The 26,146-nt window shown below is 43.7% G+C and overlaps 1 protein-coding gene, 1 long non-coding RNA gene and 7 other non-coding genes across 9 annotated transcripts; 3 read left to right on the top strand and 6 right to left on the bottom strand.

The window, feature by feature from the left end:
- Positions 1 to 1,364: 1,364 nt before the first annotated feature.
- On the bottom strand, positions 1,365 to 8,393 carry LOC117766713. The gene is made up of 3 exons (XR_004614737.1): positions 8,384 to 8,393; positions 4,804 to 4,805; positions 1,365 to 1,485 (listed from the first exon to the last, which is right to left on the bottom strand). It is a non-coding gene; the product is annotated as an uncharacterized LOC117766713 (long non-coding RNA).
- A 1,445-nt stretch (positions 8,394 to 9,838) lies between these two features.
- On the bottom strand, positions 9,839 to 12,209 carry LOC117766712 (sodium- and chloride-dependent betaine transporter-like). Its single transcript, XM_034593999.1, has 5 exons — positions 12,100 to 12,209; positions 11,821 to 11,953; positions 10,880 to 11,014; positions 10,553 to 10,656; positions 9,839 to 9,897 (listed from the first exon to the last, which is right to left on the bottom strand). The coding sequence occupies exons 2-5, from the start codon at positions 11,935 to 11,937 to the stop codon at positions 9,870 to 9,872; spliced, it is 384 nt and encodes a 127-aa protein (XP_034449890.1). The 5' UTR covers positions 11,938 to 11,953; positions 12,100 to 12,209; the 3' UTR covers positions 9,839 to 9,869.
- Positions 12,210 to 23,033: 10,824 nt separating this feature from the next.
- On the top strand, positions 23,034 to 23,106 carry trnaa-cgc. Its single transcript has one exon. It is a non-coding gene; the product is annotated as a tRNA-Ala (tRNA).
- Positions 23,107 to 23,524: 418 nt separating this feature from the next.
- On the bottom strand, positions 23,525 to 23,606 carry trnas-gcu. Its single transcript has one exon. It is a non-coding gene; the product is annotated as a tRNA-Ser (tRNA).
- Positions 23,607 to 24,300: 694 nt separating this feature from the next.
- On the bottom strand, positions 24,301 to 24,373 carry trnaa-ugc. Its single transcript has one exon. It is a non-coding gene; the product is annotated as a tRNA-Ala (tRNA).
- A 162-nt stretch (positions 24,374 to 24,535) lies between these two features.
- On the top strand, positions 24,536 to 24,608 carry trnaa-agc. Its single transcript has one exon. It is a non-coding gene; the product is annotated as a tRNA-Ala (tRNA).
- A 407-nt stretch (positions 24,609 to 25,015) lies between these two features.
- On the bottom strand, positions 25,016 to 25,097 carry trnas-gcu. Its single transcript has one exon. It is a non-coding gene; the product is annotated as a tRNA-Ser (tRNA).
- A 694-nt stretch (positions 25,098 to 25,791) lies between these two features.
- trnaa-ugc lies at positions 25,792 to 25,864 on the bottom strand. Its single transcript has one exon. It is a non-coding gene; the product is annotated as a tRNA-Ala (tRNA).
- Positions 25,865 to 26,026: 162 nt separating this feature from the next.
- Positions 26,027 to 26,099, top strand: trnaa-agc. The gene has a single exon. It is a non-coding gene; the product is annotated as a tRNA-Ala (tRNA).
- Positions 26,100 to 26,146: the final 47 nt, after the last annotated feature.

Below are 26,146 nucleotides of genomic sequence, written 5' to 3'. Positions count from 1 at the left end.
TAATCCCACAGTTGTTAACACGCTATTCAGATCTAAGAGTTAGCTTAGCAGTTAGCAATGGCTTCTCTCTGTAGCTTAGCTCTTACCGTAATTTTGGGATTGTGCGCCCGTCTTCTGCCTCGACTCATCTACACTGGGCCCACAGCTTTACTTTCCAAGGCAGTAATCCTCTCCTCCAGGGAAACAGTGTCGTGTCGACTTCAACAAGTTTTTTACACCGAAAACTATGGTGGCCCTGAGAGCTCAACGCACTGCAACTTAAGAAAACACATGCAAGTGGACAAAACACAAGCAAAGTAAGACAAAATCTTCATCAATTTCACAACACAACACAACACATTACAGAAATGCGCGGCAAATACAGAAAAACGCTGCAAATACAGAAAAATGCTGCAAATACAGAAACGTGCTGCAAATACAGAAACACGCTGCAAATACAGAAACGTGCTGCAAATACAGAAACGTGCTGCAAATACAGAAATGCGCAGCAAATACAGAAACGCGCTGCAAATACAGAAAAACGCTGCAAATACAGAAACGTGCTGCAAATACAGAAACACGCTGCAAATACAGAAACACGCTGCAAATACAGAAACACGCTGCAAATACAGAAACGCGCTGCAAATACAGAAACGCGCAGCAAATACAGAAAACGACAACGGAAGTGTTTCCAGAGGACACCTAAAAGTGATGGACACGTCCGCTTGTTGTTGCTGCCGCAGTTTGGAGTTGTTAATGTTGGTGTCCGTCAGTGATCTTGGAATATTTGCTAAACTGTAAACGTTTTTGGTTTATTTTAATAAATAATAAACTTTATTACTGCAGATGTATCCTGTTAACCCTCTGAGACCCACTGGGCCGTATACAATCTCAAATATCACGTTGTCTTTAGAGCATCATGACTCCTCAACGGTCTGAGCTAGAGACATGCCGTTTTCTCCTGTTAAACTGAATAAACAGCGCTAACAAGCAAGCCCCTGTTCGTGAGGCAATGTATTGTCCAAATTGTGCAGGGGTAGGTAACCTTTACATCAAAAGAGCAATTTTGCCCCCTCTTCCGAGCTCCGATCTCACTGTGCGTCTCTCCGAGCGAGTGAGCGGGGGCGGAGCCCCGGGGCCAGTGTGTATGTGCGCTATTTGGGAGCACACACACACACACACACACACACACCCGCTCCTGGTATTTCATGATGGCCTGATACGATGATGATTTAAAAAATGAACGTGACGTTCACTCACGTTCATCGTTACGTTCACGTTAATCATATGAAAACTGATTCGTTAAGTTCACCGTTCGCGAAAAATATGCACAACACTGTACAGCCACTGCAGAGGGGCTGAAGAGCCGCATGCGGCTCCAGCGCCGGGTTGCCGACCCCTGTGTGGAACCGTATTTGTTTGATGTATTGGACGTTTTTGTGTCTCCTGTGGCAGCAGTGTCCATCACTTTTAGCTGTCCTCTGGAAACACTTCCGTTGTCGTTTTCTATATTTGCTGCATGTTTCTGTATTTGCTGCTCGTTTCTGTATTTGCTGCGCATTTCTGTAATGTGTTGTGTTGTGTTGTGAAATTGATGAAGATGTTTTCTTACTTTGCTTGTGTTTTCTTAAGTTGCAGTGCGTTGAGCTCTCAGGGCCACCGTAGAAAACAGAGTCACTCATTGAACCACGCAAAACACGAGCCAGTAGTTTCTTGTCTGCAGGAGACAGACACTTCATTCACAAGGCTGTGATTGGACGAGCCCTCTAAAGTGTTGACGTTAATGACTGACGTGGCATCTTCAGGAATGAACTGTAGTGGAAATTTAGAATTTAGTGGAAATGAGATTTGAAATAATGGGTTTCTCAGACCGGAGTTTTCTTTGAGTTTTAATTATTAGCTCTGCAGAGGGTAACACAGCCAGCAACACGGCTCAGAGTGCAACCATGAATAGGAAAAAAGGAAGGTTTTTATACAATGTGATAAACAGGAAAATGTCTGCTGTCTGGCACCACTGCTACAGAAAGAGGAATCAAACCCAGGACACAGTTGCAAAGATAAAGGTCAACAGGAGGTGAAATTACCAAGTAAGGGCATGAACTTTGAGGTTGCATCCACTAAGTGCACAGAAAATAGTCAAAACAGTAGTAAGACATTGATCAGTGAAATTTTCCATTACACTACGAGTGTGACGTTTTCAGAGTAAAACTTCACAAATTACCTTTTCACTTTTGAAGCAGCGGTTATAAGTTTTTAAATTGTACTTTACATTTATATGGGATGAGTATGTGACTGAGGACCAGTTTATTCTTTCTGGTGTTAAGTTAATGTACTTACATGATTCTTGCTGTTCTGTGTTTGTACCCTCATAGTTGAATGCACTTATTGTAAGTCGCTTTGGATAAAATTGTTAAATGTTTTAATGGAATACTGGGAAAGTTTAATGATAACAATTGGACAATTGAAGTCCAAATTATGAGGCAATTTCAGCAGAGTCAACAGCTTAGTATGCCATGGACATGTGAATATGGTGCTGAGTTTTTCCCAGTAGTTTGGGAGGACAAATGTTTGGGACTTTGTCACGCGAGGACACAGCTGATATGCTTTATGTGAAGCACAGTGTTTTGGTGTTAGCAGAAAGACATCTCTTAGATGTATCATCAGATGTACCCTGGAGAATCCCGGCTGACGTCACTCCTGTTCCGACGTCGGGGATCCTCGCAGCGTCTCCTTCTGTTCCTGTCCCGCGCCGGAGGGTCCCGACTGACGTCACTCCTGTTCCGACGTCAGGGATCCTCGCAGCGTCTCTTCCAGTTCCTGTCCCGCGCCGGAGAATCCTGGCTGACGTCACTCCTGTTCCGACGTCAGGGATCCTCGCAGCGTCTCCTCCAGTCCCTGTCCCGCGCCGGAGAATCCCGGCTGACGTCACTCCTGTTCCGACGTCGGGGATCCTCGCAGCGTCTCCTCCAGTCCCTGTCCCGCGCCGGAGAATCCCGGCTGACGTCACTCCTGTTCCGACGTCGGGGATCCTCGCAGCGTCTCCTTCAGTTCCTGTCCCGAGCCGGAGGGTCCCGACTGACGTCACTCCTGTTCCGACGTCAGGGATCCTCGCAGCGTCTCTTCCAGTTCCTGTCCTGCGCCGGAGAATCCCGGCTGACGTCACTCCTGTTCCGACGTCGGGGGTCCTCGCAGTGCTTCTTCAAGTTCCTGTTCTGCGCCGGACGGTCCCGGCAGACGCCACTCCTGTTCCGGCGTCGGGGGTCCCGGCAGCTGCGACTCTGGTTCCTGCCCCACGTCCAGGGCTGAGGTCTGCGCCCCTTCATGTTTCGGGACAGCTGCAGAAGCGGCGGTCATCTCCTGAGCCCTTGTACTCTGTTCCTGATCGGCCACGGTGCCGTCCTCCTGAGCCCCTGTACTCTGTTCCTGATCGGCCAAGGTGCCGTCCTCCTGAGCCCCTGTACTCTGTCCCTGAGCGGCCAAGGTGCCGTCCTCCTGAGCCCCTGTACTCTGTTCCTGATCGACCAAGGTGCCGTCCTCCTGAGCCCCTGTACTCTGTCCCTGAGCGGCCAAGGTGCCGTCCTCCTGAGCCCCTGTACTCTGTCCCTGAGCGGCCAAGGTGCCGTCCTCCTGAGCCCCTGTACTCTGTTCCTGATCGGCCAAGGTGCCGTCCTCCTGAGCCCCTGTACTCTGTTCCTGATCGGCCACGGTGCCGTCCTCCTGAGCCCCTGTACTCTGTTCCTGATCGGCCACGGTGCCGTCCCCCTGAGCCCTTCTCTGTTCCTGAGAGGCCACGGTGCCGCCCGCCCGAGACTCTGTTCTCTGCCCCTGACCGGCCTCCGCGCCGCCCGCCCGAGCCCCGGTGCTCTGTCCAGGAATCCCTCCTCCGGATCCCTCCTCCGGATCCCCCCTCCTCCCTGCTCACATACATTGCTCACATACATTAATAACCCCATTGGTCAGAAACGCACATTTCCCAAAGTGCTTGGACAACTGACGCTGCTTTGCCACTGTAAAGCCCAGCTGGATGCCAAAAATAATGTGGAGCAGCTCACGGGCCATGCAAGCTATTTATCAGGCCGAAAAACGGGCCTGAACCCAGTAAGAGAATGACCAGGTGCAGCAGGAGTGCGAAGCTCTGCACACGCAGCTTCAAGGTGATCAGCAGAAAAGGGATACAGGGGACAGTCAGGTCATGACTTACCTCATGCACCATCCCCAGAGAAGCTGAAGCTGGTCTGGAAAACCACGGCCAGGAGCATCCATGTGTTCATGGAAACGCTCCTACCTGGTACCAGAGACCATTATTCCGCACTCTGCGGCATTCGCTGTTGCGCAAAAAAGAAATGAACCTCCGAGGGAGTATTATGGACGCCAGAGGAGGGCGTATTTCTACAGGAGCAAACCTCCTTTAAGTCCTTATTTCTGCATAACCCCCACGGTATGATGTCATAATGCACTGCAGAGCAGGTGACCTCACCGTGCAGGAGATAAGGAGGTATGGGATCAAACCAGCCCCACAATCAGGTAAGACCTAGATATCAAAACACTTCTAAACAGAGAAGTAGGGATCGTTCCGATGCCCCCATCAACACCAGGAAAGTAAGTATGGCAACAGAAATCCAAAACATGGAATGCATCATGGGATGGATATAGGGATGTGTGGCTGAGGCTGTAAGGAACCTTGAGGTCCCTGCCTGCTCATCTGCCCGCTCACCTGCCCCACCAGGCTCTCCTAAGAAGCCAGACACTGGCCCCCAATTGGCATGCCTTCCCCACCTCTAAAGTTTACTTTGTCAGTTTGGGAGGACCAGGCAATACCAGAACGCCTCCGGAGACTTTCACCACCGACACCGCTCCTTCCTTGACTTTCTCAGGTGACCTCGTCCATAAAGGCAATGCACAGAGCATTTACACTTCAGTAGCGATAGGAGGCTGCATCAGCTCCCTTGCCCTACTTGACTCTGAAATCAGCCTGATGTGCTCCAACACCTTTTCTGAAGTCGCCAAAACCTCTCCCTTGGAAAACCACTGCAGATTGAAACCTGCAACATTAATATCACAATCAGAACGGGGATGATGGTGGATGTTTTGAGGCAGGCAGGTCCCACGCATTCAGCCAGTGAGGTGTTGAAGATGTCCGTGAACACTGGAGACAGCTGGTCCGCACAGTACCTGAGTGTGGAGGGGGAGACAGCGTCTGGTCCAGCTGCCTTGCGGGGGTTCAGTCTCTTCAGTAGTTTGTTGACATCTCTCTCCTGAATGGAGAGAGGTGTGATGGGGGGAGGGGGCAGTCTGGGACCATTTTGTGTGGGGGGGGGGAGTGTCTTTGTCCAGGCTGGGAAGAAGAGGTGTGATAGCTGTGGGGTAGGGTTAGAACTGGTCCATTGTCTGTCGAATCTGCAGTAGAACTCATTCAGGTCGTTTGCAAGTTGAAGGTCTTCCACAGAGTGGGGGGATTTGGTTTTGCAGCCGGTGATCACCCGAAGGCCTTTCCAGACTGACGAGGAGTCGTTGGCTGCAAATTGTTGTTCCAGCTTCTTTGAATACTGCCGTTTGGCCTCCTTAATCTCCTTGCCAAACGAGTATTTAGCCAGTCTGAACCTATCCTTGTCCCCAGTCTTGAAGGCCACCTCTTTCTCCAAACGAAGCTGTTTGAGTTTTGCTGTGAACCAGGGCTTGTCGTTGTTGTAACTCACCCTGGTGCCTGTTGGAATACATCTGTCCTCACAGAAGCTGATGTATGACGTCACAGCATCTGTAAATTCGTCCAGGCTGTTGGAAGAAGTTCTAAAAATGTCCCAGTCTGTGTTGTCCAGGCAATCACGCAGCTCCTCCACAGCTTCACTGCTGCTCCAGTTCTTAGATCTCAGCACAGCAGGTTTAGAAAGTTTGAGTTTCTGTCTGTAGGCCGGGATCAGATGAATAAGCGCGTGGTCGGATAGACCCAGAGCAGCGCGGGAAACTGCATGATAAGCCCTGCTGATGGTACTGTAGCAGTGGTCCAGAGTATTCTCCCCTCTGGTCGGGCATTTAACAAACTGTTTGTATTTGGGTAGTTCGTGAGTTAAGTTGCCCTTATTAAAGTCCCCAATGACAATAACAGGGGAGTACGTGTTCTCTCTCCTTCTCTCCACTCCTAGTATCTGATCAGCGAGTTGACGCTGGGCCTCGCGCACGTCAGCTTGCGGTGGGATGTAAACTCCGGCCAGGATAAAAGAAGTGAATTCACGGGGAGAGTAAAACGGTCTGCAGGTGATGAAAAAAGATTCCAGGTCAGGAGAACAGGATTGTAAAATCACTTTCACGTCGCTGCACCAGCCATGGTTTATATAGAAACAAATCCCTCCGCCTTTTGCTTTGCGTGAGAGGATCGGGTCGCGGTCCGCGCGTAACAGCTGAAAGCCGGTCAGCTGTGCGGCAGAGTCCGGTGTAGATTCCGTCAGCCACGATTCCGTAAAACACAAAACAGAAGAGAGGGAAAAGTCTCTATTTGTCCTGATGAGAAGGCGCAGTTCGTCCATCTTATTGCACAGTGAGCGGACATTGGAGAGGAGTATACTCGGGAGAGGCAAGCGTAATCCTCTCTCCCTGAAGCGCACCAGGGCCCCAGCGCGCTTTCCTCTCCGTCTCCGCCTCAGGCTCGCTGCGTGACCGAGGACCACGGCACCTTTGATAAGTAAATCCACTAAATCCACAGAAGAGGCGAGAAAGTTGGGAAATAAATCAGATGGTGTTGTGTCCCTGATGTTAAGTAGCTCGTCCATCGTGAAAATAATCCGAGTTGAGTCGCAATTAACTGAGTTAAAGACTAAAAACAAACAAAAAAGTGCGCACCAACACACCGAGGCGGCCGTTCGAGGCGCCATTATTGAACGGGTTCAATAAGGGTCCACAAGCAGGATAAGACACTCATCACCAAACATGCCTGGGTTAACATCACCTTCCAAGAGATGAGTCTTGCACATCCTATCTGTGCCATCGATACAGAACCTCTTCTCATTGGTCAGGACCTGCTGGACCGACTGGCTCCGCTCATTGACTGTTACCAGGTACGCATTTGGGCTAAAGTCAACAACAACCAACTGGTGCTAGTTTTCCAATACTAGACGGAAAAGTCGCTGTCATCCAGGCACCCAGCAGAGCCTCACCAATGCACATGCCTCTTTCAGAGTCTGACTCCAGCTCTGATCTTACCCGGACCACTGCAAGTCAGCCAGTACCACTACATGGCTCCAAGTATACATTTAAAAGTCACAGTTCATTCCTTTGTTCATTGAACAATGAAAACCCATCATTATACAGCCCCCGCATCATTGAAGGTGTCTTTCTTAATGGTGTTCTAGTCTCAAACACCCTGGGAGCCCTCTGGTCCGAAAAATCCGCAGTCAGTATGGACCTGTACACTGACTTGTGCAAACATGATATGCCCCCCACCTTTGTACTGTCATGGCCCGGCTCACAGGTCATGACAAATACGAAGATGGACACAATGAATGACGGTAAATTAAAGTATTTATTATAAATTAAACAACCAATAAGTAACGACAAATGTGGAGTGTGTACGTCAGTAACATCAGTCATGTAGATGTGACTGTGTGAGCATAGTGAGGTGTAAGGTGTTGTGGAGCGAAACCTGGCTGTCACCACTGCGCTCCTCTGGTACCTTCAAGGACACACAGGAAAACACAGTAACTTTCCACCACACCCGCATCTAAGCAGCTAGGCAGGGCCGTCACAGTACAGTGCAGCAACTGTCATCGCTCAGCAGAGCTGCCGCAAACTCCTCTAAAAGCGATTGGAATATGCGCCATTTCTGTACAGATTGGAAAGAGACAAGTCAGGAACTTTGAGAGTGTGGTTCCTCAACTCCACTCCTCCTTCTTTGTGGGGGCAGATCTTCTCGTCAGGCTCGGCACACAGCTGGATACCATTAATTAAGACTTATGGTCCCAGGTCAGGGCCCAAAGATACTCTCTGTCTTCCGAACCAGCCCAAATGTCATCTGGGCAGACCATCCCTCAGGCATGCCAGGTCGTGAGTGAGGTCAATGTGATCATTCTATTGACCCAGACAATACCAACTCCGGCCCGGAGTTCACTCCCATGGTGGAATGAGCAGCCATCAACATAAACTTTGGGGAGACCCTGGCAGACATTCTCCTCATAATATTGTAGTTCAATTGCTGCACCTCTACATGCTCCCACCTCCTCTAGTTTTAAGTTTTAGTCTAACTCACCAGCTGAGGAGGCTTTTGAAAACATGAAGTCATGCTTATCCTCCTTGCCTATCCTCAAAAGTCAACACATCATATATATATATATATATATATATATTGTGTCGATAATCTTTGTGATGTATTCTCAGAGTCTGGGGTCTGTACATTTTATGCTAAGTAAAGCTGTACCTCCATTTGTGAGTCTTAGAACACTGCTTACTTATTTTATGCTGATTGGAAAGAAACAGTAAAGAGAAACGAGATGACTAGGTTAGGATAACTACTCACACAATGTATTTTTCCTAATTTAAATCCCGGTTTAAACCCAAAACCATGCATCCGTGAGTTATATCACTTACCAAAGGCCCACCCAACAGCCACACACTGGACCAGAGACACAAATAATACACATGCTCCATTCGGACCATAGTAATCAACCAACTGGAACAGATAGACTCCTCCCTGGGCAACAGAGAACATACATATACAGTGTCACTTAAAAGACTCCTCCACTATAAGAATTGTTTTAGTGATAGGTGTTGTGTTTGGGTAAGGTTTCACCATCATAGGGTACCTGAGTAGTGAGAGGGATCTGAATGATGAAGCAGATAGAGCAAAAGAGGAGGATCAAGATTTCTCTACGCCAGGGTCTGCGCATCGTTCCTGGGAACATGTCAATCACTGATGATGTTATTGTTTTCAAACCTGTAAACTAACACATGAAAACAGACAAAAAGGAGAATAACTTCAACACATTATTTAAAAAAACATGCATCAGGCCCAGGCTTATTATCATTTCAGCTGTGGTAATGACACGACATGCAATAGAGTACCCATCCACTTTGAAAGAGAAAACACAATTTTCTCTTAAATAAGTTTCAAGTAACTGCCATCCACTCTTGTCTACATAAAATAGATTTGTATATTCAGAACACATTACTATGAATGAAAATGGCAAGGTAAAAATATTGTGACTATTGTAATTCCGATCGTGCTCTGTACAGATTCAATGCTTCCTGTGCCAGACACAGCACTCCCATAACATAAATGAGCCTTCATTTCTTTGAAAGCTTAATTTTCTCCCTATAAACATGCAGCTGCCATGACATATCATCAAAAGCTCAACATCATCTCAGAAAAAAATCTTGATCAATGATATTAGTTGAATTAAACATTATATATACTATATAGTTGTTGAAATATTTCAGGACCTAAGTAGTTGACTGACCAACAAACTGACCCTAGCATGAATAAAATCTTCAAATACAATGGGGTCCAAAAGCGACCAAGTTCCCATTCGTGTCAGAAATACTCTTTATCTTACCACTGTGTCCAGCCCCAACATTATGAGCATGATGAAGAAGCAGGCAGCCCAAAACTGAGGCAGGGGCATCATGGCAACAGCCTGAGGAAATGCAATGAATGCAAGACCAGGTCCTTAGAGGAAAGAAGAGACATTTGAATTTTCTTCCTCTCCACTTGTCTTGAATTAGATCTTTGTCCTTTTGAAGCAAAAATGTGAGTGAAGGAAAATTCATATTTAACAGACATGGTTGCTTCAAGGTTTAAATCAGACTTGAATCCACGACCATGTTGATGGGAATTCCCTGGACCTGGGCCATGAAGCCCAGAGCTGAGAAGACTGCAAATCCTGCACCCAAGCTGGTGCAACTGTTCAGCACACACAGCCACAGACCCTGTCCCTGCAAACACACACACACACACACACACACACACACACACACACACACACACACACACACACACACACACACACAAATACACACAAATACACACACACACACACCTTTCTTTGATAGCAACAGTGGATATACATAGGGAATGTGGAGACGGGGAGAAGGGTTGGGGAATGACATGCCGCAAACTGTCTGGCCAGAAGACAAACTGGGGCCTTCTTGCACAGAGAAATGATATATTCTATCAATTTTACAATGTGGTACACTATATATATATATCTATATCTGTATATAGATATATATATATTGACCTGATTTCTAAGTAGTTAGGTATAGTGGGTGTGTATATACACCCACTATACCTAACTACGGTCACCCCATAAAGTTCTCACTTAATACAATTTATAAGTTAGATACATTTTGGACCATTCAGTGCTATCTCCCAGAGCATTGCAGAAGGCTCTGGATGTATTTAACTGAAAGGTTTGTGGAAACAGTGCAATGCAAAAGCAGATTCATAATTTATAGGTCTTTTCAAAATAAATTGTCTTCCTTCACAAGAGAGAAAACCTGATACTAACTGTGGGGTGAAACTGATGGTTGGACTCCAAAAACACAACTTCATCAATGTTTCAGTGGAACTACTGATCACATGGTTTACCTGTAACAGTTGTTCTTAACTTTGTTGTAGCTGCCCAGAGTGATTAAGGTCCCTGATGCAACACCATAGGAGAAGAGGACCTGAGCGCAGGCTTCCATCCACACCTGATTACCAAAGGTGAAAAACCATATGTAATAAGGTCATCGTCATAATACTGTGTCAAAAGAACTGCGGTTTCATCACCATTCTTTGCACATCTACAACAATAATTGGCCAAAAGTAGCTTTGACTGGTCAACATAAAAATTTACCATTGAAAAACATCTTTTAGTCACATAGTCCCAGAAAAAACATTGTAAAACTTCATGATTCATCTAAGGTGTCTCACCTGAAGGTCTGCCAGACGAGAAGGTTCTGGATAAAGGTAATAGACCACACCCTGCCAGGCCCCTGGCAGTGTCAAGCCCCTGACCAGCAGAATGACCAACATTACATAGGGGAACACTGCCGTGACATACACCACCTGAAATTTCAGAGGATAGATAACATATTTCTGTGTCAGGTTACAAGAGCACTGACCCTATGATACTGATAGTGTTGGTCAAGAGGTGCTTCCATTCCATGTCAACACAACAGAAAGAAAAATGAAGAAAATAGTTACAATTTGTTACAAGTGTTCGATAACTTTTCCAGGATAGTAAATACATGTTGGCACTGTAATGAGAACTGACAAAAATAAACCCAGTATGAACCAAATGTCAAAATGCTCCTCATTTTTATAAGATGAGTCAGTTGCACCAATGTAGCAGATGTCAGTTGTTCAATGCAAATGTTCTAAATGTTCTGTAACTGTATCAGCAGTAAGTGGGAAAATCCCTGCTGACCATTGGTTGACACTGCTGCTGCTTCTGTTAGCTACTATCCTCGGGTCCTTGACATTCCTTGTTATCTCTGAACTATGACAGAGAATTAAACTGATTAAACTGTGAACATTGTTTCAGTGGCAGAGAGTAACATTTACATTTAAATTTACACATATGTTTGAAGAAGAGCATATGACAAAGCCGTTAAGTGAGGAGAGCTTTGGCCCAGTTTTACTCCATAACCATAGAAATATTTATGAAAAATATAATAACCATAAACCTCAATAGTGTAGTTTCCCTGATCAAAGCCAAGTCTTCCTGTTGCTTTAAACTAGAAGTACCTCAGATGCAAGATACACCATTTTGCATAACTATCTATAACAGTCCCTCCAATATAATTTGGCAAAACCATTGGTAGGCTATAAAAACTAAATTGATTGCACACAGGTCTGATCTGCTCACAGACCTTTCCTGTGAAGCGGACACCTTTCCAGATGCAGAAGTAGCAGGCCACCCAGCAGGCCAGGAGACACAACAGCAGCTCCCATTTCACTGTGCCAATCTCGTCTATTCCCCCAGACATGGACAACACTCCTCTCCTGTGTGGGGACACCAGACAGTGGGTGGTGGTTGCATGTGCAAAGAATTACTGTCCTTACCAAGGACAGAATGTATTTATACATTAAATATGTTCCTGCCACCCTATGTCATTTATAATGAGCTTTGTTTGGCAACACTGACTCACTCCCAGAACTCAGAGACTGAAGACTTGGTGAGATTTCCAGATGTCCAGTTTCTGGTCAGGTTACCATTGTGTAGTGCAGTCCAGTTTGCAGATGTGAGGTCCACACATCTGTCTGTTGACAGAAAATGGGTTATTTAAACTTTAATATTCAGATCACAAAGCGAATTGAAATGATCATCAAAATATGATAGTTATCTGGTTATTATTTTTGCTGACAAAGAAACTACACAAATCACCACTCAGTGAGAGAGTTTCACTGGTTAGTATTGAGTAGTAGTAGTTAGTATTGTAGTCATTAGTAATTATTATTGAGGATTAGTATTGTGTTTGCATATGTCAATATTAATTATTATGTTTGCCCTGCTACATGCTGGTGACCTGTCAAGGGTGTACCCGGCCTTTCTCCCAATGTTAACTATGATTGGCCGAAGATTGAGATTACATCTTTCACTGTGGTTTTAGATGGCTGAAATAGCAATAGTCGATTTGTTAATTTTCCAGCCTCCCAAAGGCAAAGCTTCTACAGGAGCTTAAAAAGTCAAAGTCAAAAATCTGAATGTTAGGCCAATCAAAGGAGGGGCTTATAAATAATTAATGAGGCAGGCGAAAACAGTCTGTTCTGTCTGGAGGGCCAGAGAGAGGCAGAAGTGAGGACATGGAAATACACATTGCAGCAGTTTTTTTACTTTAAACCACTGATATATCATCTTAGGGGTACCAATACCTACAATTAAATCCCAGAAAGATGTAAAATATGGGCCCTTTAAATTATTGGGAAGTCATTCAAGGACTCTATTTGAACATAGACTATACAAAGATGGACAGCATGACTGAAACCAAATATGAAGCCAAAGATTGTTGATCGCCATCTGGTGGCTGGCTGCAGTATGGGTCATACATCTCACCTCCTTTATGTCAGTGGATGGGACATGGACGAAAGCAATACAAAGTACACAAATTAAATACTTTTTTTTCTCAGATATTGTTTTTTGTCATTCTATGCAGTTGTTATCACGCTGATGTTTGTTCAAATGTTGACTTTTTCATATTTGACAGCCAAGACTGGTCAAGCATGTGTATCCACGTGATCTTGATTGCCGACATCATCCCCTTTTGCTACTGGGTCTGGGGTTCCAAATGGACAAGATGGCATTGTTCATGTCCCGTAAATTTCAGATTCATTTCTGGTTAGCAAGACGAATCTTTCTATACAGTCTATGTTCTTGACAGAGGTCTTAAATTGTATTTATTATGGTCCTATATCTGAAAACACATAAATTCTGACACAAGGAACATTGGGCACAGAACATAAATAGTCAGTTAGTTGTCATATTTTTTCGTTGTAGGCTAATGAAAATAGATTACTACCGTGTATAGACCCATTTTTAGAACTGGAGGACTTGTTTATTGAATGTAAACAGTTCTGATCCCTGCTTCAGAGTATTGATTTTACCTCTGTGTGCCCTGTGTGTGCACGCACACAAGCAAAAGTAACTCAACAGTGTAAGGACAGATTTTCACCTAATTTGGGATGAATATTACCAGGGACAATATCTCCAGATTATTACCTTTTGGAGCTGATCGCTCTGGGATGGGGGGGGTGGGGGACGACACCCCTGCAGAGAACTATATTTGTTGCGTGAATGAACACAGCAAACATGGTATTTATCTTTAAATCTTTATGGATGGCACCGATGCAAGTAGGATTTCTCTAGGTGCTGCTTACGGTCAGAGATGGGCAGTATTTCTATGACTTGTATTTGAAATACGTATTTCAATTACTTTTGAGTATTTTGTAATTTGTATTTGATAGGGCCGATAAAAAATCTAACGTAATTTGTAACAAAATACTTTAGAGTGGAGTAATTTTGTATTTAAAATACTCAAAATACATTCAGAAGCATATTTCAATGCCAAAAAAGTGATCTGGAAGATAAACTGAAGACGGTGCAATATGTTTGCACCACTGCTGACATCTGGTCCACTAGTAAGACTAGCTTCATGGGCGTAACAGCTCACTGGATCAAGCCAGATTCAACTGAACGTGAATCAGTCGTTCTCGCATGCAGACATTTCCCAAGTCCACACAACTACAACCGCATTGCTGAGATATTGGAGGAAATCCACTCAGAATTTGGCCTGTCAAATGAAAACATCATTGCAACAGTGACTGACAATGGGCCAAATTTGTAAAGGCCTTTAGGGAGTTCAACATATCTGTTGTTGCAGATGAAGACGAGAATGATGACACAGAAGAAGTGTCTGAAGGTGCAATCATCCTACCACCTCATGTGAGATGTGCCACTCATACACTGAGCTTAGTGTGTACCACTGATGCGAAGCAGGCGATGAAGGACTCTCCCACACTCTCCTGTCTGAACCACACAGCCATGGGAAAGTGCTCAGCTTTGTGGAATGCATCAAAAAGACCCAAGACGGCAGAACTCCTGTCAGAAGTGACAAAAGAACAGTTGAAAACACCATGCCCAACACGTTGGAATTCTATGTATAACAGTTTGAATCAGCTGGCCACTTTAAGAGACCTGAAATGATGGAAAAACTTCAGCTCCCTCCATTCAAAGAGGTGGAGCTTGACTACCTGGCAGAGTACTGCAAAATCCTGAGACCTATTGCAGTAGCCATAGATCGGCTACAGGGTCAGATATCCTGCTACTATGGTGAACTTATCCCTACCCTTTTTGCTGTGCAATCCAAACTCCATGACCTACAAGCCTCCAACCTAACACCTCTCCCCTTTTACAAGCCATCTTGGTAGGTTTTGAGAAAAGGTTCAGTAGTTATCTGGAGTTGAAGACGGATGTGAACGAAGCCATCTTGGCAACAGTCACTCACCCATTCTTCAAAATGCGCTGGCTACCACCACGATTGTCAGGAGAAAGGAGGCGAATCCACCAGCTTATGCTCCACTCAGCTGAAGATCTTGGCCTGGTGGCAGAGAGTGAAACGGCTTCCTCCAACCTCCAAGATGATGAGGAAGATGACTTCTTTGTTTTCTCAGCTGAAGAACTCAAGTCCAGGAAAGACAGGAGATCACAAGCCACAGCAAAGCTGAGTTAGAGACCCTTCGTTTTCTGGAGGACACCAGAAAAGACCTGCTTTCTCTTCAGCAGTACCCACTTATCAAGCTCCTTTTTGTTTGATTTAACACAACCCTCCCCTCTTCAGCTCCGGTTGAGAGACTGTTCTCGTTTGCAGGAATAATATTCCATCCGCACAGGAGGCGGTTAACACCAGAAATATTTGAAAAGTTAGTTGTTCTTAACCTGTATGAGACACTTAACACTGTAATATAGAACTATGTGGCCTACCATGCCACTGGCCAATGTAAGAGAGAAATAAGTAGACTACCATGCCACTGGCCAAGGTACAATAAAAGAGAAGTAAGTAGGCTACTCACTTGTTAAGTTACCTGTTCACTTTTGTATTGATTTACTATTTACTTTTGATTTTCATTCATTTTTCTGTGCAGAACTTGATGTACAGTCATTTATTTAGGCTCTTTACCTGTGTACAACTGGTTTTAATTCTATATTTTGCTTTTATAGTATACATAGGCCTAATGTGTGATGCTATTCATTGTGATGAATATTTTCTTGTTGATACAAAGCAAAGTTTATGGGCTGTATTGTATTTTGTTAAATTTTTCTGGCACCAGTATTTTGTATTTATTTTAATACATTTATTTGAGGGGTATTTTGTATTTTGTATCAAAATACATTTTGATGTATTTTTGCCCATCTCTGAATGTTAGTATGTCTAAGTCTATCCCTTTTGTGTTTTGAGTGGCTTGATCAGCCACTATATATGTTCCCCTGTGTCAGTTGGGGGGCAGTTTTTTGTGGTGCTGTTAACTGGTCTTCATCTGTTACTGGAGGCTAGTTTGGTTAGTGTACCTTTTACTGGCCCAAGATTTGTGAAGTTTATCTTTTGCTTTTTTGTTAATGAAAACAAAATTAAAATACCATTTTTTCCCAAAGAAAATCTGTGGGCTCTCTGATCTTCCTGCTCGGTCCCTGACAGTCTTCAAGAATCTTTTCTGCATTCAAAAAACAGTAAACAATAGTTGAACGATCCCAAAAAAAACAAGATTTGCAGATTTGCCCATCATGAGAAAACATGGGGAAAAATGCTGTCATATTTTCCGCCACATTAAAGAAAAATTGCCTCAAATTTAATTTACAATTAACCATACATAACAGCGGTTACGGAAATTAGAACACCATTAATCTGAATCAAATTACAATAAAGTTACACATGATCCACCACATAAAGAACAAAGAGTGGCACATGCATAGGCTCAGAAAACAGATATGGATAAAAAAGATGATCCATTTGAGGATTTTCAAGTGCAGCGCAAGTGGCTCAACCTGCAGCAAGAGAGAGAGAGAGAGGGAGAGGGAGGGGGAGAGAGCACCATTACATTTTTCCTCTCACACACCCCCTAGAGGCAGCTCGCGTGCACCACACTTTGGGAATCCCTGCTCTACAATAAAGTGTAAAAGATATAAATTGCAAACTAAAACCCTGTGGTTCCAGATTTCAGTCTATATCCTAACATTTGTGGTTGTTACACAAAAGACATACAAAAATCGATACCGTAGAAAGCTCAAGTTTAATATGTGTATAGTTAGATAGAAAATTAAATAAGATATGATGATGTAAGCCTTCTTATCAGTGTCACGTCAATTTTTGTGGAGTTCTGTCATAGGAAATAAGAAATAATTTGTCCAGGCATAACGGAGTATCTAGTATAAATATGAAAAAAGATTTCTCCTAATCTCACCATGCATTCCATATTTCATGAGAACCTGAACTCCTGTTTATTTGTAATGATGTGGGACACCAGCAGGTTTCTGTAGCTGGCAAAACACATTCCGCACAATTTGTCCGTCTGTGGATAATTAAAAATAACATACCAAATTAAGGCTCTGTACCCTCAGCAAACTATCGTAAAGTACACTCCCTATTAATATCTACTCACCATGCCAACCAGGTAATGTAGAATGCTTGTGATACCTGATTTAGAAGAAGGACAAGTGTTTACAGTGTTAAACAGTGGAAAAAGGAGTACAGTTCAAACAATATAAACTTTTTCAGGAAGGTTAGGGTTAGGTGTGAAGAAAAGCCAGAACACTTAATATTCTTTTTTAAGTGTTTTAATCAAGGCGAGCAGCAGCAGCAGCAGTACAGACCAGCAATGCTTTGCCTGCTTTATGACAATCTCTTCTTCATGCTTACTAGCTGGTTGTTGCTTTGTGGTTGACATGATTTGCCATCTGTTTTTGATAATTTAACAGCTTCCTCTTCCTGACAGGCCTTCTTTGACTGTACTTTCCAACGCAGCACATGTACAATAGGTTCACTTTTTTCGCTTCCTTACCTTTACTTTATCAATGGCTTTGAAACATTTCCCTAACCCCCCTGTTACCTTTAGCTGTGCAGATCTCTGTATTTCCTCCATGCCTCTTATGGGCTCTGGACACTCGTCTTTCTGACTGTGCTGTCAGAGCCAGTCTAGAACTCTGCTTGCTCCTTCTTCTTACCGCCCTCATTTCCATTTCTGTTTCCAGAGGTCTTTTCTGCTTCTAAACCTTGTGGCACCTATTTTGGCAAACTGTAAGGTTTTGCTTCAGTGGTATCAGTTTTGTGTGATATGTGAGGTGAGATGGGACGAATCACTTCAACATAAGCGATATTCTTCTCACCAGCAAATAACTTGCAGTTTGGTTTGCAGCCATGGCTAATAAAAGCTGCAGGCCCAAGCCACAAGCTGAGCGCAGCGTTGCGTGTGAAATACATCACACTAAAGTCATTGATTCCTGCCTTCAGCACAGCGCTGTCAGCAGGACTCAACTCTGCAATACAGCCCAGCAGGACCTCCACATGCTGTCCTGCAAACCATTGCTTTGTAGAGGTTACCGTTGCTCCATTGGTCTCTGAAGAGTATCTATCACCAGGACTCTATCTTGACACCACTGTCCAAGAGAAAGGCGCTGAGGTAGCGATAGACATGTTGCCTCAGTAGCTCCTGACGATGGCTTCCCAGAGAATTCAAATAGTCATCAGCCAGTTTGCCCACAGTCAGCGCCTCAAATGTTGTGTTGAAGTCATGCGTACGCTGAAATTGCACCAGGGTCTCTTGAGATTATCCCAACCCTGTATCTCTGGTGGAGGACTGTTGTTCATTTTACGGGTTTGAAGCCCAGCAGGGGGTCCAGCATCAAACCGGTGGCCAGGTCATCGGTCTCACACAGCTCCTTTCACACTCATTCTGGTGCATCCGTCCATTGCCTCTCATCATCAGTATGCTGGGAGTATTTGGTAGTCAACAAAAAGTATTGTCAGATAGACTGTTTATCGCAGGTTGCTTGCTTGCTCTGGCTCCCCTTCACTTGCCAGGGAAAGTAGCAAAGGAAGCAACTAGCTTTTCGCCCGTCTTGCTGGGAAGCCCGGCTGGTTACAAAAACTGAATCTCTCCATCACTTGTGGAATTTGGTGGGTTGTTGATGACTGCAAAAATTCCGACTTACTGTCGCAGGAACGTACGATGATGAATTAGCTTAAAATGTATGTATTATTAAGCTAGCTAATCAATCAATCAATCAAATTTTATTTGTATAGCCCATATTCACAAATCACAATTTGTCTCATAGGGCTTTAACATGGTGTGACATCCTCTGCCCTTAACCCTCAACGAGTAAGGAAAAACTACTAAAAAACCCTTTTAACAGGGTAAAAAGAACGTAGAAACCTCAGAGAGAGCCACATGTGAGGGATCCCTCTCCCAGGACAGACAGAAGTGCAATAGATGTCAAGTGTAAAGGAGAACATCAAGATAAAGGTTTTAGCAGCATTGATAAGGGTAAACATTTTGAAGCATAACTGAAGGTGAATTGATGGATTATTGTCAGTAATGGTCAAGTATCTGAGGAGAAATACTATATATCAAGCAGTCCTGCTACAATCATAGTCTATGGTCAGCTGCCACCACGATCATGATCCACCATCAAGATCGGACGCTACTATAGTCCACAGTTATTGTCCACTGCCGCCATCAGGATCCACCATCAGCTGCCACCTCGATCGTGGTCCACCACCATTATCAGATACCAACACGATAAAGGATCCGCCATTATTATCAGGGTCAGCCAGCATGATACAGAATCCGCCATACTGGATCCACCATTACGATCTCTGATACGCGATCCATAGATCATAATCCACGATGTGGCCACAGCTGCGGCCCTGGATCTGCGGACGATAAGGCAAAGGGACTCCGGGGAAGAAGTCAAGTCAGTAACATGTATTGATGAGATATGAATTTCTTTGATGTGATAACGATTGAGAGAGGAAGGAGAAGCTGGAAAGAGAAAGAGAAGCTCAGAGTGTCATGTGTCCCCCGACCTTCTAGACCAGGGGTCACTAACAGGCGGACCGCGGTCCGGGTCTGGACCCAGAAGCCGTCCCGTACGGACCCGGACCTACAGCCAAAACAGAAGGTTATGATTTAAAACCTGACGGGGCGCTTCTATTTGTAACCCGCGCAGCTTTTGTAGTCTTTAGTGAGCTGGAGAAAGGGAGAGAAACAGAGGAGTGAGACGGAGAAAGTTGAGAAACACAGGAGTGAGACGGAGAAAGGGAGAGAAACAGAGGAGTGAGCTGGAGAAAGGGAGAGAAACAGAGGAGTGAGCCGGAGAAAGGGAGAGAAACAGAGGAGTGAGATGGAGAAAGGGAGAGAAACAGAGGAGTGAGCTGGAGAAAGGGAGAGAAACAGAGGAGTGAGACGGAGAAAGGGAGAGAAACAGAGGAGTGAGACGGAGAAAGTTGAGGAACAGAGGAGTGAGATGGAGAAAGGGAGAGAAACAGAGGAGTGAGCTGGAGAAAGGGAGAGAAACAGACGAACAAAGTGGGGGGAGTGGGATATAGAGGGGAAGAAAGTGATTCTAAAACTGTTCATTGTTAAGATGTGTTGAGATTATTATCTGTAAAATTGGTTGAGACTTTTGAGTCAAGATGTGAAACAGAAAAGGGAAATTCAAGCTTTTGCTCCCTTTATTTTATTTTTCTGAAGTTAAGCCCTTATTTGAACATGCACAATTTTCACCATTTTATTTATTTTCTCTTATTTTGAAATGCAGCCCTATTTTTATTTAGTTAATGAGAGAACATTATACATATCTGCAATCATACATATATGTTCAGTTCTTTGTTACGTGACAATAAATATTGTCCAAAAGTTTTTGAATCGTACTGAATTTATTTGATTGACAGTCAGGTATTTATTACATGCAGATGTTGATACAACTACTAGGCTACTTAAATATATATCACACTAAATAGTTAGACATTATGATCTTCCGGACCTTTGCTTCAAGAAATTTTCTCTAACTGGACCTCTTTAAATTTTAGTTGAATACCCTGTTCTAGACCTATAGCAGCATAACTAAGAGCAGGTCCAGGATAAGCCTGGACCGGCTCTAACTATAAGCTTTATCAAAAAGGAAGGTTTTAAGCCTACTCTTAAACGTACAGATGGTGTCTGCCTCCTGAACTGAAAGTGGGAGATGATTCCACAGGAGAGGAGCCTGAATAAGTAAGCCTGAATTCTGGGAGTGCAGTGCTCTAGTGGGTTGATAAGGTACTATCAGGTCCTTGAGATATAATGGTGCCATATTATTAAGGGCCTTGAAGGTGAGGAGGAGAATTTTAAATTCTATTCTAGATTTAACCGGAAGCCAGTGTAGCGAAGCTAATACAGGAGAAATGTGCTCTCTTTTCTTTGTTTTTGTCAGGACACGTGCTGCAGCATTTTGGACAAGCTGCAGAGTCTTTAACGATTTACTGCTGGAGCCTGATAATAAGGAATTACAATAATCCAGTCTGGATGTAACAAAGGCATGGACTAGTTTTTCTGCATCTTTTTGAGAAAGGACATGTCTGATTTTTGAGATATTACGCAAGTGGAAAAAGGCGGTCCTAGAAATGTGTTTTATGTGTGAATTAAAGGACAAATCAGGATCGAAGATCACTCCCAAGTTCCTGACTGTTTCATTGGAAGCAAGGGCAATGTCGTCTAGCGCAGCTATATCATTAGATAATGTATCTCTAAGGTGTTTAGGGCCAAGTATTAGAACCTCTGTTTTATCTGAGTTTAATAAGAGAAAATTGCGGGTCATCCAGGTTTTTATGTCCTTGAGACATGCTTGGAGTTTAGTTAATTGATTACATTGTTCAGGTTTTATTGACAAGTATAACTGGGTGTCATCCGCATAGCAGTGGACATTTTTTCGTCTCTTTCTCTCTCTCACTCTCTCTCTCTTTCTTTCTCTCTCTCTCTGTCTGTCTCTCTCTGAGTTTTCTACCGCACATTTCAACTGTTGCTTTAACAAATTGTGTAATTTATAGAAGATGTAGGTTTGTAGATGATTTATAAGCTGTTTTTATTTAAAAATATATTAAGAGTCTTAATATCCTGTAGATATAAGAAAATTAACAATAACTGTAGATATAAAAAATAACTGTATATATAATAGAATAAATGACAGAATTTTTGTACAACAAGATACAACACTTAAAAGGTACTATTTTACCAACTGTGGCGCCAAGAAGCTCTGGACAGGAAAGGGGTAGTGCCTTGGTTGAAAGAACCCCTGGCTGAGCTAATCGACACCTTTCCATTGATACCTTACTTGTGGCTGTGGCTCAGCAGGCATAGCAGTTCACCCACTGATCACAGGGTTCGGGGCTCGATCCCCGGTGCAGACAAATTCACTCGCGTTAGTTACGCATTGTATGTAAATTTGGTCAACACAATCAATTGAGCTTTCGGGGAAAATTGGGATTGTTTCTATGTATTTAGGCCTGTAAGTGGAATATGCGGGAAAAACAGGGCAGATGCGTTACAACAGACTAAAATATGGAGTTAGAATGAAATCTGAAATGATTTTTTATTCATTTGTAGTCTTATACTGCCCCAAGGATGCATTCATTTTCAACGGGGAGCTCCTACCCTAACATTTAATATATTTCTGAGGAGGTGATATAATATATACTATAATGGCGTAAGTTGCGTGGGGGCGAGCATTCAAAGCTGTGCGTGAGTCGTGCAGCAAATACTTCCGGTGTCTTCCGGTTTCCTGTCCGCTTCTTTACAAATTTCTCTGGCCTCTGTTACTTCACAAACAATGCCGAAAGTTACTAAGCGGATCGTGTTGGAGTTGGAGCTGATAGATTCTGAAGAGCAATGACTTTTTCATAAAGAACGGCAACAGAGGAAAGGAAAGATGTCAGTCCGTTTCTTGTTCCTTCAACTCAATTCAAAACTGGCTGCGAGTCTGCCGGAAATGCGATGCTACCAAGCGGACTAATCACAGCTCTTACGGTGTTTATAGGTAATAGAAGTTATAGAAGTTGCATGGGTTCAGACCTTCTCTTTATAGTCTTGCAGTTGGTTGTTCACATTAAAAGACATAGCTATGTCAGGCTTGAGAGAAAAATACAAACCCTGCTCCTTTCTTACCTCTGAACAGTTGGCCGGTCACGCCAAGAAGCGGGTGTCAGTATCTGTAGAACATTACAGGAATGTTTTGTAACCTCTCTTTCTATCTGCAGTTGAAAAAATATCAGACAGACTGTCCAGGCATACTGACACCTGTTTAAGTGGACCCTCGTCAGGTGGGAAAAAATGGTGACATTTACATAAAAATATGCATTGGTGGTTCAGTGGTAGAATTCTCGCCATGGGAGGCCCGGGTTCAATTCCTGGCTGATGCAAATCATCGCAACCTGTTCAGCATGGATGTGTTCTGTCCTAAAATGGATCACATTGCCGAGACAAATGAATGAAGTCTCTTCATCACAGGCCCTCAGGGGAGACTGGCCAACAAAGTGATTTACAGAGATCTCTGTAGAATGGGGAATTAGCTCAAATGGTAGAGCGCTTGCTTCGCATGCGAGAGGTAGTGGGATCGATGCCCACATTCTCCAGAACATTCTTACTATCTTGATTTTACTCTGGTAGAGAATGTTTTGAAATTCAGTTTGACAAAGTCCCCTTCTAAAATAAGATGGATTCCTTGTTTTTATGCCATGGACTGATATGATTCAGAAAAATGGTGTTCCATCCTTCCAGCATAGTTCAGAGAATTATTGAGCATTTTTCCTGACGGCACATGGTGGCCTATAACCTATAACCTTACTAAATGCTCATATTTTCTCCAATAATATGTTTCTTATCAGTCATTCAGAACAGGTTACTATGTTAAGCCACCTGGTTGATAGTCCTAGTAAGCGTTTTTGTCAGTACACGTGACAAGAATACTGCATTTGAGATAATGATCTTGAGCAGTAGAGTAAGCTGATTCAGTCAACTGGAGTAGAAATTGGTATATTGTAAACTTCACTACGACGAGGATGGGATTCGAACCCACGCGTGCAGAGCACAATGGATTAGCAGTCCATCGCCTTAACCACTCGGCCACCTCGTCCTATTCTGAGTAAACTTCGTCTCCTGAAACTCAAACTGTTCCTGTTCTTAAGAGAGTTGTTACAATGGTGACAAGTGGCTGTGGACACAAGAAGAAGAAAAAAAACTATTGCTGAAAAAACAGGATTCTAACCCATGCGTGCAGACCACAGTGGGTTATCATTTCTTTACTGGGGAACAATTTAGGGGATTACAGGACTCTAACTAATGTTTTCTGGTATTGTACCTGCGTAAATAGGCAACTGGACTTGCTTGTGTTTCTTGAAGATGTGGTCGTCCAAGAGGCTTCTTTAGTTCTAAAAGACTTGTGGGAGGTTTCAGGTATTTAATCTCTCTCGGATCTTCACCTATCCTCAGAGTTGTTGTGTTAAACATGCAGGTCGTTTAACCCCCTACCAACTGGTGGGGTGTTGGAGTTCCTTGAGTCAAGGTGTGTATAGCACCTTGCTATGGTGTGAAGTCATTAGGGTTACACGCAATGTCAAGATATGCAAAGGGCCAGAGAGTTGAAATACCTGTAGCCTCCCACTACTAAGTTAGAACTTAAAGAGAATCTGGAAAGAGAAGTGACAGGTTTTCAAGAAACCAAAGCTAGCCTATGCACACCTGTGTGCAAAGGTTTGATACCGAGAAGTTTCATCTTGAGGTAGAAGACAATGGATGTCACTCACAAGGAGCAATAAAGGGTTCAATAGTGGAGAATGTGGGCATCGATCCCACTACCTCTCACATGCAAAGCGAGCGCTCTACCATTTGAGCTAATCCCCCTGTGTAAAAGTGGCTTCTGTGGCAAATCATCGCAACCTTTTCAGTATGGATGTGTTCTGTCCTAAAATGGATCACATTGCCGAGACAAATGAATGAAGTCTCTCATCACAGGCCCTCAGGGGAGACTGGCCAACAAAGTGATTTACAGAGATCTCTGTAAATGGGGAATTAGCTCAAATGGTAGAGCGCTTGCTTAGCATGCGAGAGGTAGTGGGATCGATGCCCACATTCTCCAGAACATTCTTAGTATCTTGATTTTACTCTGGTAGAGAATGTTTTGAAATTCAGTTTGACAAAGTCCCCTTCTAAAATAAGATGGATTCCTTGTTTTTATGCCATGGACTGATATGATTCAGAAAAATGGTGTTCCATCCTTCCAGCATAGTTCAGAGAATTATTGAGCATTTTTCCTGACGGCACATGGTGGCCTATAACCTATAACCTCATATTTTCTCCAATAATATGTTTCTTATCAGTCATTCAGAACAGGTTACTATGTTAAGCCACCTGGTTGATAGTCCTAGTAAGCGTTTTTGTCAGTACACGTGACAAGAATACTGCATTTGAGATAATGATCTTAAGCAGTAGAGTAAGCTGATTCAGTCAACTGGAGTAGAAATTGGTATATTGTAAACTTCACTACGACGAGGATGGGATTCAAACCCACGCGTGCAGAGCACAATGGATTAGCAGTCCATCGCCTTAACCACTCGGCCACCTCGTCCTATTCTGAGTAAAATTCGTCTCCTGAAACTCAAACTGTTCCTGTTCTTAAGAGAGTTGTTACAATGGTGACAAGTGGCTGTGGACACAAGAAGAAGAAAAAAAACTATTGCTGAAAAAACAGGATTCTAACCCATGCGTGCAGACCACAGTGGGTTATCATTTCTTTACTGGGGAACAATTTAGGGGATTACAGGACTCTAACTAATGTTTTCTGGTATTGTACCTGCGTAAATAGGCAACTGGACTTGCTTGTGTTTCTTGAAGATGTGGTCGTCCAAGAGGCTTCTTTAGTTCTAAAAGACTTGTGGGAGGTTTCAGGTATTTAATCTCTCTCGGATCTTCACCTATCCTCAGAGTTGTTGTGTTAAACATGCAGGTCGTTTAACCCCCCTACCAACTGGTGGGGTGTTGGAGTTCCTTGAGTCAAGGTGTGTATAGCACCTTGCTATGGTGTGAATCATTAGGGTTACACGCAATGTCAAGATATGCAAAGGGCCAGAGAGTTGAAATACCTGTAGCCTCCCACTACTAAGTTAGAACTTAAAGAGAATCTGGAAAGAGAAGTGACAGGTTTTCAAGAAACCAAAGCTAGCCTATGCACACCTGTGTGCAAAGGTTTGATACCGAGAAGTTTCATCTTGAGGTAGAAGACAATGGATGTCACTCACAAGGAGCAATAAAGGGTTCAATAGTGGAGAATGTGGGCATCGATCCCACTACCTCTCACATGCAAAGCGAGCGCTCTACCATTTGAGCTAATCCCCCTGTGTAAAAGTGGCTTCTGTGGCAAATCATCGCAACCTTTTCAGTATGGATGTGTTCTGTCCTAAAATGGATCACATTGCCGAGACAAATGAATGAAGTCTCTCATCACAGGCCCTCAGGGGAGACTGGCCAACAAAGTGATTTACAGAGATCTCTGTAAATGGGGAATTAGCTCAAATGGTAGAGCGCTTGCTTAGCATGCGAGAGGTAGTGGGATCGATGCCCACATTCTCCAGAACATTCTTAGTATCTTGATTTTACTCTGGTAGAGAATGTTTTGAA

This window comes from Hippoglossus hippoglossus, chromosome 8 (genome assembly GCF_009819705.1).
Source record: "Hippoglossus hippoglossus isolate fHipHip1 chromosome 8, fHipHip1.pri, whole genome shotgun sequence".
Taxonomy (NCBI): Eukaryota; Metazoa; Chordata; class Actinopteri; order Pleuronectiformes; family Pleuronectidae; genus Hippoglossus; species Hippoglossus hippoglossus.
The sequence above is the reverse complement of the archived record's forward strand: the minus strand, read 5'-3'. Positions and strand labels throughout refer to the sequence as shown.

Coding starts and splice junctions, on each gene's coding strand:
- LOC117766712 (XM_034593999.1), bottom strand. CDS start 11,937: ATGTCTGGGGGAATAGACGAGATTGGCACAGTGAAATGGGAGCTGCTG. Junction 11,015..11,820: donor GTGTCCGCTTCACAGGAAAG/GTCTGTGAGCAG, acceptor CTGAAATTTCAG/GTGGTGTATGTCACGGCAGT. Junction 10,657..10,879: donor CTCGTCTGGCAGACCTTCAG/GTGAGACACCTT, acceptor TTTGGTAATCAG/GTGTGGATGGAAGCCTGCGC.